The sequence below is a fragment of the Leopardus geoffroyi genome, chromosome D3 (genome assembly GCF_018350155.1).
Source record: "Leopardus geoffroyi isolate Oge1 chromosome D3, O.geoffroyi_Oge1_pat1.0, whole genome shotgun sequence".
Lineage (NCBI taxonomy): Eukaryota > Metazoa > Chordata > Mammalia > Carnivora > Felidae > Leopardus > Leopardus geoffroyi.
Genome location: NC_059339.1, coordinates 52,633,429 through 52,649,949, shown reverse-complemented (window position 1 = coordinate 52,649,949; position 16,521 = coordinate 52,633,429). Strand labels below are relative to the sequence as shown.

At 39.1% G+C, this 16,521-nt stretch overlaps 1 protein-coding gene across 2 annotated transcripts in view; it reads left to right on the top strand.

Moving 5' to 3' along the window:
* The first annotated feature begins 664 nt into the window (after positions 1–664).
* Positions 665–16,521, top strand: part of DSC3 (desmocollin 3) — a 49,645-nt gene continuing 33,788 nt past the window's right edge. For both annotated transcript variants that reach the window (XM_045457594.1, XM_045457595.1), the window contains exons 1-4: positions 665–1,003; positions 12,110–12,194; positions 14,244–14,443; positions 16,356–16,475. In XM_045457594.1, coding sequence (XP_045313550.1) covers positions 938–1,003; positions 12,110–12,194; positions 14,244–14,443; positions 16,356–16,475 — 471 coding nt within the window. In that variant the 5' untranslated portion in view covers positions 665–937. The remainder of the gene's footprint in view (positions 1,004–12,109; positions 12,195–14,243; positions 14,444–16,355; positions 16,476–16,521) is intronic.

Genomic DNA, 16,521 nt, shown 5'->3' with positions numbered 1-16,521 from the left:
AGAAGCTTTTGGGTGGTAGATTTACTTTCCTTTTACCACAGACTGAAAAATGGCACCTTAGCACACTTACCATGTAATTACTAAATCAATACTTCACATAGAAGAACAAATTCTTTCTTAGAAGGTTCATATAAGGTCACAAAATTGGCGGTAAAGAAGACTCTTCATGTAATCACTCCTATTTTGGACACTTCAAATGGTCAGATATCGGAGTTTCTTCTACTTGGTTTTAATTTCTGGTATACCGAATGCCAGTTTATTCAAGCCACTTGGGATAATCTTCCCTCCGTCGTTTATCTTACCATGTTAGTCAAATTTGTAAAGAATACATAAATGGTTTATTACCCGGGAGACATTGGCCGGCATTCGATCAGGAGCGGAATGAAGGGAGGATGCGCTGATGCAATGACGGAGGTGTTCCTGGCACCCCGGAGCGCCCGTGTTGGGACAGGGATCCCTGCAGGCGGATTTGGGTCCTGCAGCGGGAGCGCGCAGGCGGCGTCGGCCAGGGGGGTTCGCTCCGGGAAGGTCTGGGCGGCCCGGGCCGCGCGGAGGGAAGGCGGGGCGGACGAGGGGCGTGGGGCGTGGGAAAGGCGGCAGAGGGTGGGCCTGGGACAGCTTTCCCGCGAGAGCCAGCGCCCGGCGCGGCCCCGGGGGAGCGGAAGGGCAGGCTCGGGCAGCTCCCCCGCTGCCCGCGTGATTCGACTTGAGAAATAACCAGGAGGGGCGGCCCGGCGTCTGCCGCGTCCAATCCCGTCTCAGGAGCGAACACGCTCCCGGGCAGGCAAGCCTGACAGATCCCAGGGGACTTGGAGAGGAGCGGCAGCGAGGCACGCCCGCACCGCGCGCGCCGCTGCACCTCCGCCCGCTCCGGTCTCTGGCCTCCCGCCCGGCGCCCGCGGCCCCTCCTGCCTCGCGGCCCCTTTCCCGCCCCCCGATGGCCGCCGCCGAGCGTCCGATCCCCCTGCGCGGAGCCCTCTCCGGGCTGCTGCTGACCCTCGTGGTGAGTGGGAGCCGGGATCGGGAAGGGCTGGACCCGCCCTGTCCCGCGGGGAGAGCGGAGCCCGGGCCAAGCGGACCGAGAGCGGACCGCCGCGCCTCCGCTCAGTCCTGCGGGGCAGGACCAGCCAAGTTTGGGCCTGGACGGGTGAGGGCAGAAAACGAGTCTTGGAGGGACGACTCGGGACGGGGTTTTGTGTTTGGGACATCACGGTCGCGCCCCGGCGTGTCTGCGCTCTCCCGGGCGGTCGACGGTGCCTGGGTCTCACGCCCTCCCCTGGCTCCCCAGGCTAGGGACGAAGGTGGGGGGGGGGGGGGGGTGGCACGTCTGTGTGGAGAGCGACGAACTGTACTTGGGCAGGTGTTTCAGGATCCCTGAGTGAGCGAAACACAGGTGTGAGATGGGGTTCGGGAGGCTGCCCCACCCAAGCTTACCTGGGATGGGGACGTTAGTGACTGGAGGGGCTGGAACGGTGCCTCTGGGTCCCGGCGTGGAGTGAACTCTGAAAACCGGCTTCCAGATTCTGCCTCCGCTAAATGTTATTCGGAGCTCACCCCGGAGTCTCCTGGCTCGAGGCGAAGTGTGCCTGAGGCACGGGGGGCGTGGGAAGGCTGGATCCTGGCTGCGGTTGGGGTCGCGGTTGGTGATGCGGGGGAGGGGGGACTGTCGGGGTGGGCAGAGAGCGTAGAGTCCGGGTGGGTGGAGTGGGGGGATAGGCGTGGGCTTGGGTGGTCCAGTGTCCAGCTCCGGGAAGGACTGCGCAAACCCAGAGTCCACCTTCGGGTCGTATGTGCCCCGGAAACCTGCCACCCAGGTTTCCTATCCAGGAAGGATAGGAAGTTAGGGACAATTCTCTGAGAATTCAGGAGACACACGGCGAAGAAGCCGGAACTCTCGGCGCGATTACGTGCGGAGATTCAGACTAGACCAGGGTCGCGCTCAGGATGTGCTGTGGAAAGGAGCCGCGCGCGACCCCGCAAACCCGAATCCAAGGATGGGCCTGGGGTCGGATTCGGAGAGAACCTACCTAGCTGGGGAGTAGGTTGGCTGTGGCTACACGGATTCTTGCTGCTTCTGTGCCTTTGGGGCCAGTGGATCAAAGCTTTGTCTTCTCTTTGAATCAGCGAGCTATGAATATTGGGTTGGTATTTAAGATCTAAGTTAATTTATGGACAATGACTTGTACAAATGAGCGCGTCGCCCTGCAAGACAGCTGTTCCAACAAAATGAGCTGATGAAATGACTCTTTACAAATAGGAACTGGTCTCAAAGTGTGATCTTTTGTAATAAATTTGAGTTTCCCAGTTTTGATGTTTAAAAGCATGGGTTTAGTGTTGTGTGATTTTTCTGCGAAAGGGATTAGAGAATGGGGAGAGGAAACTGCAAAGGTGCTGTGTTGCCAAGATTTCCCGTGTCTTCCCCCAGGGGAGGGTGTGGAATTCAAGGAACTGTTGCGGTGCCCAGAAAGGGGGCGAGGTGGGGGGTGTGCGGGTGTTGGGGTGTGGCAAGGCAAACTACTGTGCGTTACTCTAAATGGAGATAGCATCAGCTCTAGTATATGACATATTCGTTTAGGATTGCTTTAAAGAAGAATTTCCTAAAGTTTAGACTAAATGAGGAGACTTGAATACTGGAGAGTGTATATAGAATAATTTATTTCATCCGAAATCCCCAGTATACAGATACCTTGGATTTCTTCCCTGATGGGTAAATTAAGGTCTCTACTGACCATCTTCTGTTGTATTTCCTTTTGATTCATCGGACCGTCAACTTTTCAGTATAATATTAAAATCACAACACTTTCCTTTTTATAGATACCTTAACGGATCTCAAAAACAATTCCTTGTTTGAAGGAAGAGCGCTTCAAAGCAAGTCTTTAACACAAAACTGAGACTTTTAACAGGTTAGCCTTTCCACTGAGCTGGCCCATAGGCTGAGGAATCTTCCCATTTGCACCCTTCTCCATCTTTCACAGCCCTCTGTCCTCAGTGCTCTGTGAACTGCCACAAAATACAACTCCTAATGGCCACCGCCACTCCCTCCCCCAGACACAAAGAAAAAGAAAAAAAGAAAAAGAAAAAAGGATCAGGGGTGGGGATTGGGGACTAGAAAATAAATATATCAGACCATCACTGGACTGTTGAATGTGTAGTACCGAATGTCTCTTAAAATGTTTCTCCTCTGACTGTAACAAAAATTGAAAACGAATTTGCATGAGCTCAGCTCTCCTTCTGTCCCATTACAAATAACGGGATCCTTTCAAATATGCGTTTAATATTGTTCATTGCATCAAATCCACTTGGGGAATCGTTACTATTATATATTTTAAATAGTATGGACTTGGGCACAGTTAATCTATCATTTTCCTTCAAAAGGAATTAAAATAGTTTTTTTTGTTCTAGCATAGAATACTTTTTCCCCTTGGAATATATGAATTCTGCCTGTAATCTATGCTGACAAATGGGCATCCTAGCTTTTCCGATTTTATAGCGTTAATTAACAAGAATAACGTGACTGCTTTAGCAGACTTTTTGTTGTTCTTCTTGTTGATAACATTTGATGTAGTAATCTTTTAAAAATAAGAGTACAATAATTTCTATTAGCTTTTGCATTAGTGACAAAAAGCCTTAGGCAAATAAAGGAAGTAAATGAGAACTAGTCTATTTTAAAATCATAATCCTAAGAAAGTCAAGTTTTGGTATATATTTAGTGGGTGCATTATCAGGTATCTTTTTTTTTTTTTTTTTTTCTTAGAGAAAGAGAGCAAGCAGGGGAGGGGCAGAGAGAGGGAGAGTGAGAATACTAAGCAGACTCCAGGCCCAGAGCCCAGAGCGGGAGCCCTACACGGGGCTCAATCTCAAGACCATGAGTGAGATCATGACCTGAGCAGGAGTCCGTCACTTCACCAGGTGGGCCACCCAGGCACCCCTCAGCTACCTTTTTGAAAGTAGATTGTTGATGTTCATATTGAGATACAGCTAGATTCTGAAACACCTGCTGAATCACTAAATACACGTAAGCCTATGCACATTTTTTGGTCCTATTGTAATCCCCTTGGCAGTTTCCATTCCATATATGGAGCCTGTGGTTACCTGTGGTTCATCATGCTTTTCATTTAACTAGAACTCTTGTCTTACAAAGAGTTTGGTCAGAAAGAAATTTAATGGCATGACCTAAGTACCGAGAGTTACAGAGAGGTCAGTCTTAACGATTTACCTTTGAGCTGGTGAGAATTTGAAAGTAGTATTTCCATTTTGCAGAAGGTAAATGCCTAGAGGAGAAATAACAGATTTAAAATTTCATAACTATTATGCTCAACTAAGAAGATCCCATTTACTTTTTGGACTTTCCATAAATTTCCATTCTTTGGCTTCTTTTTCCTCTGTTGAAAAAGGATGTCATTTTAGAAAGCCTCCCTGTGAATTCACTGTAAAACTGTCCACAGGAAAAGTAAAACAATCTCAGATAACCCCTCTCACTTTCACTCTCCTTTTGGCGTTAATTTTCTTATCAAGATTTATTATTAGTATGATAGCTTTCTATCATACAATTAATAAAATTTGGATGATACTGTAAAATGAAACAACGTAATTATTTTTCCCAGACTACATGGAGGATACTTTATATTATCTTTTTTAAAACTCCATTTGCTACATTTTAATTTAAAGTTGTGCAGCTCTCAGCTTTATAAATGAGATATTTAAAGTTGACCTGGAGGATTTTCCATTAAAAGAGATTTTTTTGAACTCAAATAGTCAATCCATAATTCGTTAATCTTTTTTTTAAAGCTATTTATTTTGAGAGAGACTGACAGAGTGTGAGGGGAGAGGGACAGAGAGAGAGGAAAGAGAGAATCCCTCTGCGAGGTCAGTGCGTGGAGCCCAAAGCAGGGCTGGAACTCACAAAACCGTGAGATCATGACCTGAGCCAATTCAAGTGTCCGACACTTAACTGACTGAGCCACCCAAGCACCCCAATAACTCATTAATCTTAAAATTATTTTTGGATGTTGCATTTTGTAATTGGGCATTCTTCCATACAAAATTTATTTTTAAATTAACTTTAAAGGTCATTAATTCATCATTGAAAATCTAATGGTGCCTTTACATTTTTAATTTTACATTCAATAATATGTCCAATCTCCACAGATATAGTATCAAATTATTTTATAGTTTTAAGAAGCATGACATAACTTAAATTTATATATGAATATTATCCTTTTCAAAAATTATATTAATGAATTAATTGTGCATTATTTCTAATGATGTCCTATATAGCAATGAAAATGAATGAACCTCTCTGTATGTTCAGCATGGATAAATTTCACAAACATAATTTGAGCAATGAAATCAAGTAGCATATAATTAGCATATGGCTGCATATACGTAAAAGCTAAAAATTGGCAAAATAAAACTGTATCTTCTTTAAAGACACATATACATAGGGGCACCTGGGTGGCTCAGTCGGTTGAGCGGTCGACTTCGGCTCAGGTCATGATCTGGCGGTTTGTGAGTTCGAAGCCCCGCCCGGCTCTGTGCTGACAGCTCGGAGCCCGGGGCCTGCTTCAGATTCTGTGTCTCCCTCTCTCTGACCCTCTCCCGTTCATGCTCTGTCTCTTTCTGTCTCAAAAATAAATAAACGTTAAAAAAAAAAAAAAGACACATATACATGGTATAAAATTAAGCAGAGGCAGGAAAGTAAATGATTAACACAAAAATCATCCATTAGTGATGACCTGAGTTTTAGGGGGTGTGGGAGGGAAGAAAATGCTACTGAGGAGCGATATATAGAAACATTGAAAATAATAGTAATATTTTATTTCTTAACTTTGAAGGTGAGTGCCCTAGTGTTCATCTTATTGTTTCTTAAAACACACATGTACGCTATATGTGTATGTAAGTATGTGTGTGTGTGTGTGTGTGTGTGTGTGTGTGTGTGTGTATATATATATATATATATATAGTCTTTTGTATGTATACTCTGTCTTACCAAGAACTTTAAAAAAGAAACCAGCAATAGAAATCAACAAAACCAAAAGCTATTCTTTGAAAGTAAACACAAATGCTACTATGATTGGGCAAGTAAACAATAGAGAAGACACAGATAAAGCAATATTAGGAATAAAAGGAGGTACAGTCATGGAGAAGACAGATATTTTAGACAAACAGTAATATTAATGTATTATTTCAATTAATTTGAAAATACAGACAAAATGAGCAATTTCCTACAAAATACAAATTACCAACATTGGCTCAAAGAGGTATACAAAACTTAAATAGACTTAAAACCCTTAAAGATATTGAATTAAAAGCTAAATGTCTTCACACACAGACACCTTCATATATTCATCAAGTCCAGGCTTGTGGTAGGTGAATTCTTCCATAATTATATGGAATGGATAATCTCTATCTTATGTAAATTGTTTCAAAGGACAGAAAAAAGTGGAACTGTCTTTAATGCATTTAGTAAGGATTTATGATATTGAAAAATAGTAGCCTGATCTCACTTGTGAACATATATTTGAAGTACTAAAATAGATACCAACAAGCCAAACCAATAACATATTTAAAAAGTTAGCATGTCCGTGCAAGATTTGTCTCAGGAATGGAAAAATGGTTTCACATTAGAAAATCTATTATTGTATTTTAACATAGTAATATATTCAGAGAGAAAAAATTATTATGTTTCAAACTAAGTAAGAAATTATTTTTATTGCTATAAAATATTCTTAGTAGACTAGGAGTGTAGGGGAATGTACTTTATTTTTTTAACATACTGAAGCATACCTAACAATACTTAATGATTGAAAAAAAGAGAAAGGAAGAAAGAAAAAATGGAAAAGAGGACAGGATAGGAAAGGAAAGGAAAGGACAGGAAAGGAGGAAGGAGGAGGGAGGGAGGAAGGCAGGAAGGAAGGCAGGAAGGAAGGAAACTCATAATGAATGGTGAAATGGTAAATGTGTTATCTTTAAAGTTAGAAACAAATCCACAATGGTCACTATAGCTGTCCCTATTCAGCAGCTACGGGAGGTCCTAACGAGGACATACATGAGATAAAATATGTAACAGCAATAGGAAAAGAGGTTAAGGATTTAAGGAAAAGAAATCTGCCATTTTGCCAGCTATAGGATTAGCTACATGTGAAATCCTACACTTCTTCAACAAACTACTGAGAAGTAGTAAAAGTAAGCAAGGACTAGTAAAAGCAAGCAAGCAAACCCTAGGAAGGGTTTTCATGGACTTGGTCAGCTGGTCATAAGAATTTTTTGAAAGAGTAGAAGGCTAAAAAAAACAAACAAACAACAAACATAATTTAAAGGAAGATAATAAGGATTGGGTCACCAAAACAAATACTGCAATCTATAATAAAGCTATGTTAATTAAAACTATATAGTGTTGGTGTAGAGATAAACTCTGATGAAATAATGCAGAGTCCTGAAATAGATTCTATAATTGGGGTCCATGCATATGACATATGCAGCAGTATCATTATTAGTTAAGAAGGGAAGAACTACTCAATGATGGTTCTAGATAGTTGGCTATCCATATGGCAAAGGACAAGATTAGATATCTACAGTGCATCACACACAAAATAATTCCAGATGAGTAAAAGATTTAAAAGTTGGAAGTAACTTTAAAATTTTTGTAAAGAAGTATCAGATAGTGTGTTTATGACAGGGCAGAGGGGAGATATTAATATACAAAAGTATAAACTGGAGGAAAGTTTTAATGAAACTACTTTAAAAAAACTAAAGGAAATACTTAATAAATTTGACTACTTTCAAAGTGAAGCACTGATTATCAAAAGATACCACTAAAATGTTAAACAAGCAAACCACCTAAGCCTACAAGTAAAATATGATTTAAAAAAGACAAGCAATACAAAAATGACTAAATGAGAGCAACGGACGATTTACAAGAGGTAAATGACAAATTGACACAAGAAGTGATGTTCAATCTCGCTAGAAATTAAGAAAATGCACATTAAAGCATCAGCTGTAAGATTGGCAACAGTTAGAAAAGTCAAGTATAATGAATTGGGGTAGAGGATATGAGAAATAGAGGTATCTAATACTCTGGGGGACATGAAATAAATTTATGTTCACGCTGGACAACAAGTTGGCAGTAATTATTGGAATTGGAGATCCTCATATGTCTCTATCGCAGGTATGCATCTTAATATCTTGCACCCGTAAGGCTGTTTACTGTAGTGTCATTTGTAATAGAGAAAGTAGGAAACAAGAATATAGTCTAAATGACCATCATAGGAGAATGAGAAAAGTAAACTGTGGTATATTCACAGAAAAATCTTAAATGTATTGTTGAGTGAAAAATACAAGTTGTAAAAGGATGCATGAAGACACAAGCTGTGCACAGTATCAGCTTATACTTTATAGGCACATGCGTATATAATAAAAGTACAAAAGCCTACAAGGGAAGTATAAATGCCAACTTAGAAGAAACTATTCCTTGAAAAAGAGGAAGGAAATGGAATAGAGCATAGCCACATCTGTACATTTTAAGTAAAAAAATGAAATGAAGGAGGGCCTGGCTAGCTCAGTTAGAAGAACATGAGACTCTTGATCTTGGATTGTGAGTTTAAGCCCATGTTGGGTGTAGAGGTTATTAAAACAAAATAAATAAACTTATAAAAAATGAAGCAAAAATTGCAAAATATTAATTTAAAAATCTGAAAATGTACATGCATATTTATTTTAGTATGTTCTATTTGATTTAAACATTTCATATTTAAATTCAAATATTTTTCTTAAACAGTTGTGATTAAAATGTATTGAACATGGCTTTCTATTGATATTCAGAAATACCAACTATAGAGCTAAAACTTACTTGGACCAATGGGTGCATTATTAAATAAAACCATTTATCACCCATGGCGACAACTATATTCTTAGAGACAATTCAGTTGAGCATATATAATACGGTTGAATTGTTTTTAAGAACAAATAACTTATTACTTTATTGTAACAGCAATATGATTATGACTTGCTGAAAATGACTTTTTTGATTACTGTATTTAAAATAAACAATACTATTACATATTGACTCTATTTTTGAGTTGTTTTCCTCAAGTAGATAAATGTAGATAGATCTATTATTGATAGATCTTACACTGCAGTAATATTTAGAGCACATATTAGCATAAGATTTGATTATGCATATATGTGTATGTGTATACAGTTTGTTACCACTGTGTTTTAAAATCTTTTAATTTTATGAAGGAACTTGTTTTATATTTGATTATATCAGAAATGAAATACATTTTTGTGGTTATTATCCAGTTTTGTTTTGCTGAAGCTACTTACATGAATTTGTAAATTTGGGATACTGCTCACTGCCGATTTATAGAGGTGGGCGTGGAAAGAGTGATTTTTATGGTTTTTATATCATTTTTTAAAATTGCTTTTTCAAGATAATAATGTATATTCCATAAAGCTCACCTATGCTGTGTGCAGCTCAGTACAATATAGCAAACTTAGAGAATGCACAATCATTACCACAATCTAATTTTAGAATATTTCTATCATCTTAAAAAGAAGTCTCATACTCATTTATAGCCACTCCCCAATCCTACCCCCAGTCCTAGGCAACTAATCTAGTCTGTTTCTGTATATTTGCCTCTTTTGGACATTTTTATAAGTGAAATCATACAGTATGTGCTCCTTTGTGTCATTTCTTTCACTGAGCATAATGTTTTTTTAGGTTTATCCATATTGGTATCGTAGCATTACACCAGCTCCTTGTCTCTTTTTATGGCTGAATGGTATTCCATTTGAATGTATCACATTTTGTCTATTCATTCATAACCTCATGGACATGTGGGTTGTTTCCACTTTTTTTTGTTATTGTAAGTAATGTTGCTGTGAATATTCATGTACAAGTTTTTCCATGGGCATAGGTTTTTATTTCTTAAGGGTAGGAGTGAAATTGCTGGATTATATGTTGTATATGATTAACTTTTTAAGAAACTGCCAAACTGTGTTCCAAATTTGCCACACCATTTATGTTTCCACCAGCAATGCATGAGGGTTCCGGTTTGTCTACATCCTTGGCAACACTTGTAATTTTCTGTCTTGTTTATTTTAGCCATCCTCATGGGTATCTCACTGTGGTTTGCATGACTGTAGTGCCTAAGGGTGTTGGGCATCTTTTCATTCGCTCACTGGCTGTTTATACATCTTTGGATAAAATCTGTTCAAATCCTTTGCCCATTTTTCGTGTTGTTTGTCTTTTTAGTATTGAGTTGTAAAAGTTTTTTTTTATATTTTTTGATATAAGTCCTTTATTGCTATGTGATTAGAAAATATTTTCTCCCATTCTCTAGGTTGTAATTTCACTTTCTATATGGTATCTTTTGAGAAGCAAAAGTTTTAAATTTGATTAAGTCCTATTAATTGCTCTTTTATCATTTGTGCTTTTGGTGTTATAAGACATCATTGCCTAACCTAAGATCATTAAGATTTGTTTTTTAGTTTTCTTCAACAGTTTTAGTTCTTTAGGTCTGTGATCCACTTTGAATTAATTTTACACATGGTATGAGGTAGGGGTTCAAATTCATTTTTTTTTTTTTTATAAATTTTTTTTTTCAACGTTTATTTATTTTTGGGACAGAGAGAGACAGAGCATGAACGGGGGAGGGGCAGAGAGAGAGGGAGACACAGAATCGGAAACAGGCTCCAGGCTCTGAGCCATCAGCCCAGAGCCCGACGCGGGGCTCGAACTCACGGACCACGAGATCGTGACCTGGCTGAAGTCGGACGCTTAACCAACTGCGCCACCCAGGCGCCCCACAAATTCATTTTTTTAATGAGGATATTTAATGATCTCGACACCATTTGTTGAAAAGACTGCTTCTTTCCCTTGAACTTACTGAAACCTTTGCCAAAAATTGGCTAACCACAAAGGTACAGGCTAAGTTATGGGATTTCAGTTCTGTCCTGTTTGTCTCTACACTTACCTTTATGCCAGTACCACTCTGTCTTGATGATTGTATCTTTGTAGTAAACTTTGAAAATGGGAAATGTGAGTCCTACAACTTTGTTGTTTTCAAATTTATTTGGGTCTTTGGGTCCCTTGCATTTCTACAGGGATTAATTTTTAATTTTTGGAAAAATACTTTTGAGATTTTAATAAGGATTGCATTGAATCTGTTTGGTGAATTGTGGAAATATATCTTCTGATCCATGAAGATGGAACACCTGTTGTGAAAGGAAGTGGTTGCTTACTTCTGTTTCCAGAGTTTTATATTGCTAGTGTATAGGAATGTAATTGACTTCTGTATGTTGATCTTGTATCTTGCAATCTTACTGAACTCATTTATGATTTTTGATAGTTTTTTTTAGTGGATTCTTTGGGATTTTCTATGTACAAGATCACATCATCTGCAAATAGAGACTATTTTTCTTCTTCCTTCCCAATCGAGATGTCTTTAATTTGTGTGTGCATGTGCACATGTGCAATTACCCTGTCCAGAAGTTTGCATATAATGTTGAATAGCAGTGGTGAGAAAGGACATCATTGTCTTTTTCTTGATGTCAAAGGAAAGCATCCAGTCTTTCTCTATTAAGTATGATGTTGGTTCTAAGTTTTCCATAGATGCCTTTATCATGCTGAGCAAATTTCTTTTTAGTCCTAGTTTGTTGAGGACTCTTAATGGTAAATAGAAGTTGGGTTTTGTCAGTTGCTTGCATCTATTGAGGTAATCATGTGCTTTTATTCTTTTTTTGTAAACAACTTTATTGAGTTAAGATTGACATACAAAAAGCTGTACAGATTTACATATACAATTTGATGAGTCTGGAGATAAGTATACATCTGTCAAATCATCACCACAGCCTTTGACATAAATATATCCATCATTTCTAAAAGTTTCCTCTTACCCTCTTTATTTCTATTATTTTTTTATGACAGAGCTCTGAACATAAAACCTATTCTTTTAGCAAAAATTTTAAGTACATAATATGATACAGTTAACTATGATAGAGTTACAGTTAACAGTGGATCTCTAGGACTTATTTTTCTTGTTTATTTGAAACCTTATTCTTTATTCTATACTGTATTAATGTGACTTTTTTTTTTTTTTAATTCTAGGTCTTCAGTTTTGCCTGTGAAGCCTGCAAAAATGTGACATTTAATATACCTTCCAAACTAGAGGCAGACAAAATAGTTGGCAGAGGTGAGACATTTCAAAACAAGTGGTTTTAAAACAGAAATTTAGTTTCCTTATGCTGAAAAGAGCATGTTATCCAACCTTTGCCTTTTGGGTTTAGCCTTAATCTATTTATATTTAGATACAATTCAAGATGGTTTGAAATATATATTCTGTTTTTTATAATTCTATGGAATTCTGTGGTTGATTCTAGTGCAAATGTTCTAATCCATGTTTTTGTAGTAATTTATGTTTTAACAGTTTAGAGATTACATGAAGAGTTAAATGTAGAATGTAGCCCTTTCATTACCCTAGGATTCTAAGCACTGGAGAAATATTGATAAGTAGCTGAGAAAATCAGAGCAGTATTTTTATCAATGCTAGAGCTGCCTTGAGGCACACCACAAGATGAGCCACTCCTTTCAAAACTGAACTTCATCAGCCATTTTCACATGGAGAATTTGGGGAACCTCAAACTTTCCCAACAGCTGGGAAGCTCTGCCCAGGTGGGCTTGCCATGTGGTATAGGAATATTAGAAGAAAGCATCATGGTTGTTGTTTTGTTCGTTTTTGTTTTTGTTTTTGTGGTTTTTTTAGAGCTATAGCTTGTCCCAAAGATACCAAATTTACTTTTTCAGCAAAGTGTCTCATTTGTGGTTAAGTGCCTCATTTAATTTTTATTAAGCAAATGTCACTTTCATTCCTAAGAAAAGGAAGAAGAAAAAGGATGTAAAAGAGAGGTCAGGGGTGTTCCTTTGAGGGGATAGACCAGAAGTTACTTTGCCAAAAATGTGAAGAGAGAAATATGTCATCATTACTAAAGATGTTCACTTCTTTTTGATTACGTGTTTCCATCTGTGACAGATTTGGATTAAAGTGAAAACACTTTACATGAGTAACATAGCAATCCTATGAGAAGTTATTCCTTAAGTGAACATTGATGTATCAGTTTGGTTGTTGTTAAACCGGATAGTTGAAGAATGAGATGGATTTGATATTTCTGACCGAAGTTTTAAACCACTTACATTGATATTTATATTTTATTACTTTTTTACCTGGGAAAACTCCCAGGGAGAGGAGACTTGCATGCGGGGTTTCAGTGGGGAGCCCTGGAAAACTCGGAATAGGAACACGAAGAGAACTAAGGGCGGAAGGGGAGCCGATGGCTTGGGGGAGGCATGTAACAAAAAAGTGCCAGTGGGAAGAATTCAAAGAGACTTTTCTGGGGCTCCTGGCTGGCTCAGTTGGTGAAGCATGCGACTCTTGATCTTGGGGTGGGGGTTCGAGCTCCATGCTGGGTGTAGAGGTTACTTAAAAATAAAATCTTAAAAAAAAACAAAGATAGACTTTTCTTACTTGACTATTTGCTAAATTCATACTGTCTATTACTCTTTGGGTTCATGTGTACAACTTCTGGCTGAAGACAGGTGTATCTTAAAAGACTCAGACTGTGGTGTTGAGGAAAACTTTTCTGTTTGTTTATTCAGCTGTGTGTGTTGATTCAGCTGTGTGTGGGGGCATTGTATCTCGGCTTCTTCGTGATTGCCACACACACTCCTCTTTAATAGATCATTTTTATAAGTCTTTTAGAAGCACATAAAGGTTGAAAAACACTTTCATGCCTGTATACAATTGAGTTATTTTTTAATTAAAAATTTTTTTATAACTTTTAATTATTTTTGGGAGACAGAGAGAGACAAAGCATGAATGAGGGAGGAGCAGAGAGGGGGGAGACATAGAATCCAAACAGGCTCCAGGCTCTAAGCTGTCGGCACAGAGCCTGCTGCAGGGCTTGAACCCATGAACTGTGAGATCATGACCTGAGCTGAAGTCGGATGCCCAACCAACTGAGCCACCCAGGTGCCCAAGAATTCCTTTTGAACTGAAAGAAAAGTATCATTTTTTATACATGTGAAGAAAACTAGTTAAGATATTTGGTAAATGCAGAGTGATTGATTTATTTCATTCTACTGCATGATTTTGAAGAAAATGTATACATTATCTTAACATGTCTTTTTTTTTTCTTTTTCTTTTGCATGTGTTTCTACTTTACAACTTGGACACTTTTGCTTGCAGTTAATTTGAAAGAGTGCCTCAGGTCTGCAGACCTCATCCGGTCAGGTGACCCTGATTTCAGAGTTCTAGATGATGGATCAGTATACACAACTAGCACCGTGGTGTTGTCTGATGAGAAAAGATCATTCACCATATGGCTTTCTGACTCCAGGACACAGGCACAGAAAGAGATTAAGGTGCTCCTGGAACATCAGAAGAAGGTATTCAAAACACGTTGATATTTTCAGGCATGCTTTTCTTTTCATTGAAATATTTCATTAAAAATTGCAAAGAGGACAAAAAGATAATTGGGTTTTTAAGCCTCCTCTTCTCCTTTCCCTTCAGTTTGCTTTCTCTCCTTCCCTCTCTTTCTTCCCCCCTTTTCCCCACCAACACAGGCTGGACATTGGCTTTGGGTTTGGCCTTGTGAAATCTACATGGCATCATCTCCATTGGGAAGGCTTCTTCCACTTCTAACGTCCAACTAATTGCTTTCATGTGTCCGTGTCTGTCAGTTTGGTTGCCCCTCTTTTATAAGCATTTGGAATTTTTTATTTGTGTAAACAATTTGTCTGTAGTTGTTGAGGGCACAAATTGATCCTTTTTCTGCTTATGGTCTCAGTAATACCTAATTCCCGAGTCAATAGGTGTATGTTAAATTCACGTTAGGCGCAGAGGTTCCCCGTGAATAAGAGGCTGATTTCAAGTGTCACAGTGATTCTGGTGTTAAAATAGGATGGAAATCCTGAAGTGTGTAGGTATGAATAAAAGTATACGTGGCATGGTATTGGCAGTTCTAGATTCGACATCATGAGAAACGCCATTGTGAAAGCAGTCACAAAAAAGATTAAAGGTTTAGAGTGGATTACAATGAATCCATCTTAAGTGTATTAATGATAAAATTAATTTAAATGACTCTTTAGCACATCAATAAATGTTTAATAAAATTATTTATGTATTAATTCTCAGGAAATAAATTTCTTCCTTGCAACACCATGAAATGAAATAGAAATCACTAAAAAGTCCCATCCAACTTTTTGCAGTGATGGAAATGTTCCGTAATCGGCATGGCCTGATATAGTAGCCCAATATTAATGGCTACTGAGCACTCGGCATGTGGCTAGTGCCACTGAAGGATGGCATTTTACATTTTATTTGATTATAATCAATTTAAATTTAAATACAGTAAAACCGTGGTTTGTGAATATAATTCGTTCCAGAAACATGCTTGTAATCCGAAGCATTTGTATATCAAAGGAAATTTCAAGAACCATTGGCTCAGTTATGATCATGTGACGTTCGATGTCACATACTACTTGTATTGCAAGACATCGCTCATTTATCGAATTAAAATTTATTAGAAATGTTTGCTCGTCTTGCAACCCTCTCGGAACAAGTTACTTACTTGCAATCCAAGGTCTTGCTGTAGTCAGCGTATGGCTACAGCTGCCATATTGGAGAGTGCAGATGGGAGTGATAAGGCAATGAAGAGCATGCATTTTCTTGCTCTGGTTCTTCTGAGACTGTGAGGTTTTAGCAGAAAGAACAGGTAAGGGCCATCTATAGATTGTTATAAAGAGAATGTGTTCACTATGTATATTTGGGAAAGAAGGAAAACTAAGAGTGCACTGATGATTTTCCTAACCTTGAAAGTATGGTCAGTGTTAGAAAGATATACAAAACGAAATTCTTCAGTTTATGAAACCTTTAAAATGTGGATGCATTCGGGGCGCCTGGGTGGCGCAGTCGGTTAAGCGTCCGACTTCAGCCAGGTCACGATCTCGTGGTCCGTGAGTTCGAGCCCCGCGTCGGGCTCTGGGCTGATGGCTCGGAGCCTGGAGCCTGTTTCCGATTCTGTGTCTCCCTCTCTCTCTGCCCCTCCCCCGTTCATGCTCTGTCTCTCTCTGTCCCCAAAAAAATAAATAAACGTTGAAAAAAAAAATTAAAAAAAAAAATGTGAATGCATTCTTTCTTACCCACCGAATGCAAAAAAGCCTTAAAAAATACTTAAAAAAACTCCTGAGACTGAGCCTCCAGGGAGGCATTAGGTTTAGGGACCGGCTACTCATTTGTAACAACGTCATCATTGGCTGTGGTACTTTTATTTATCTAATTTCCTTTCTCTAAATTCAGGTGCTGAGGAAAAGACATGCTAAAGAAGCTGTTCTCAGGCGTTCCAAGAGGAGATGGGCCCCTATTCCCTGTTCAATGCAAGAGAATTCACTGGGCCCGTTCCCTTTGTTTCTTCAACAAGTAGGTTTTACATTCTTTCTGACTGGGAAGGTTTTGATTGCAGAGC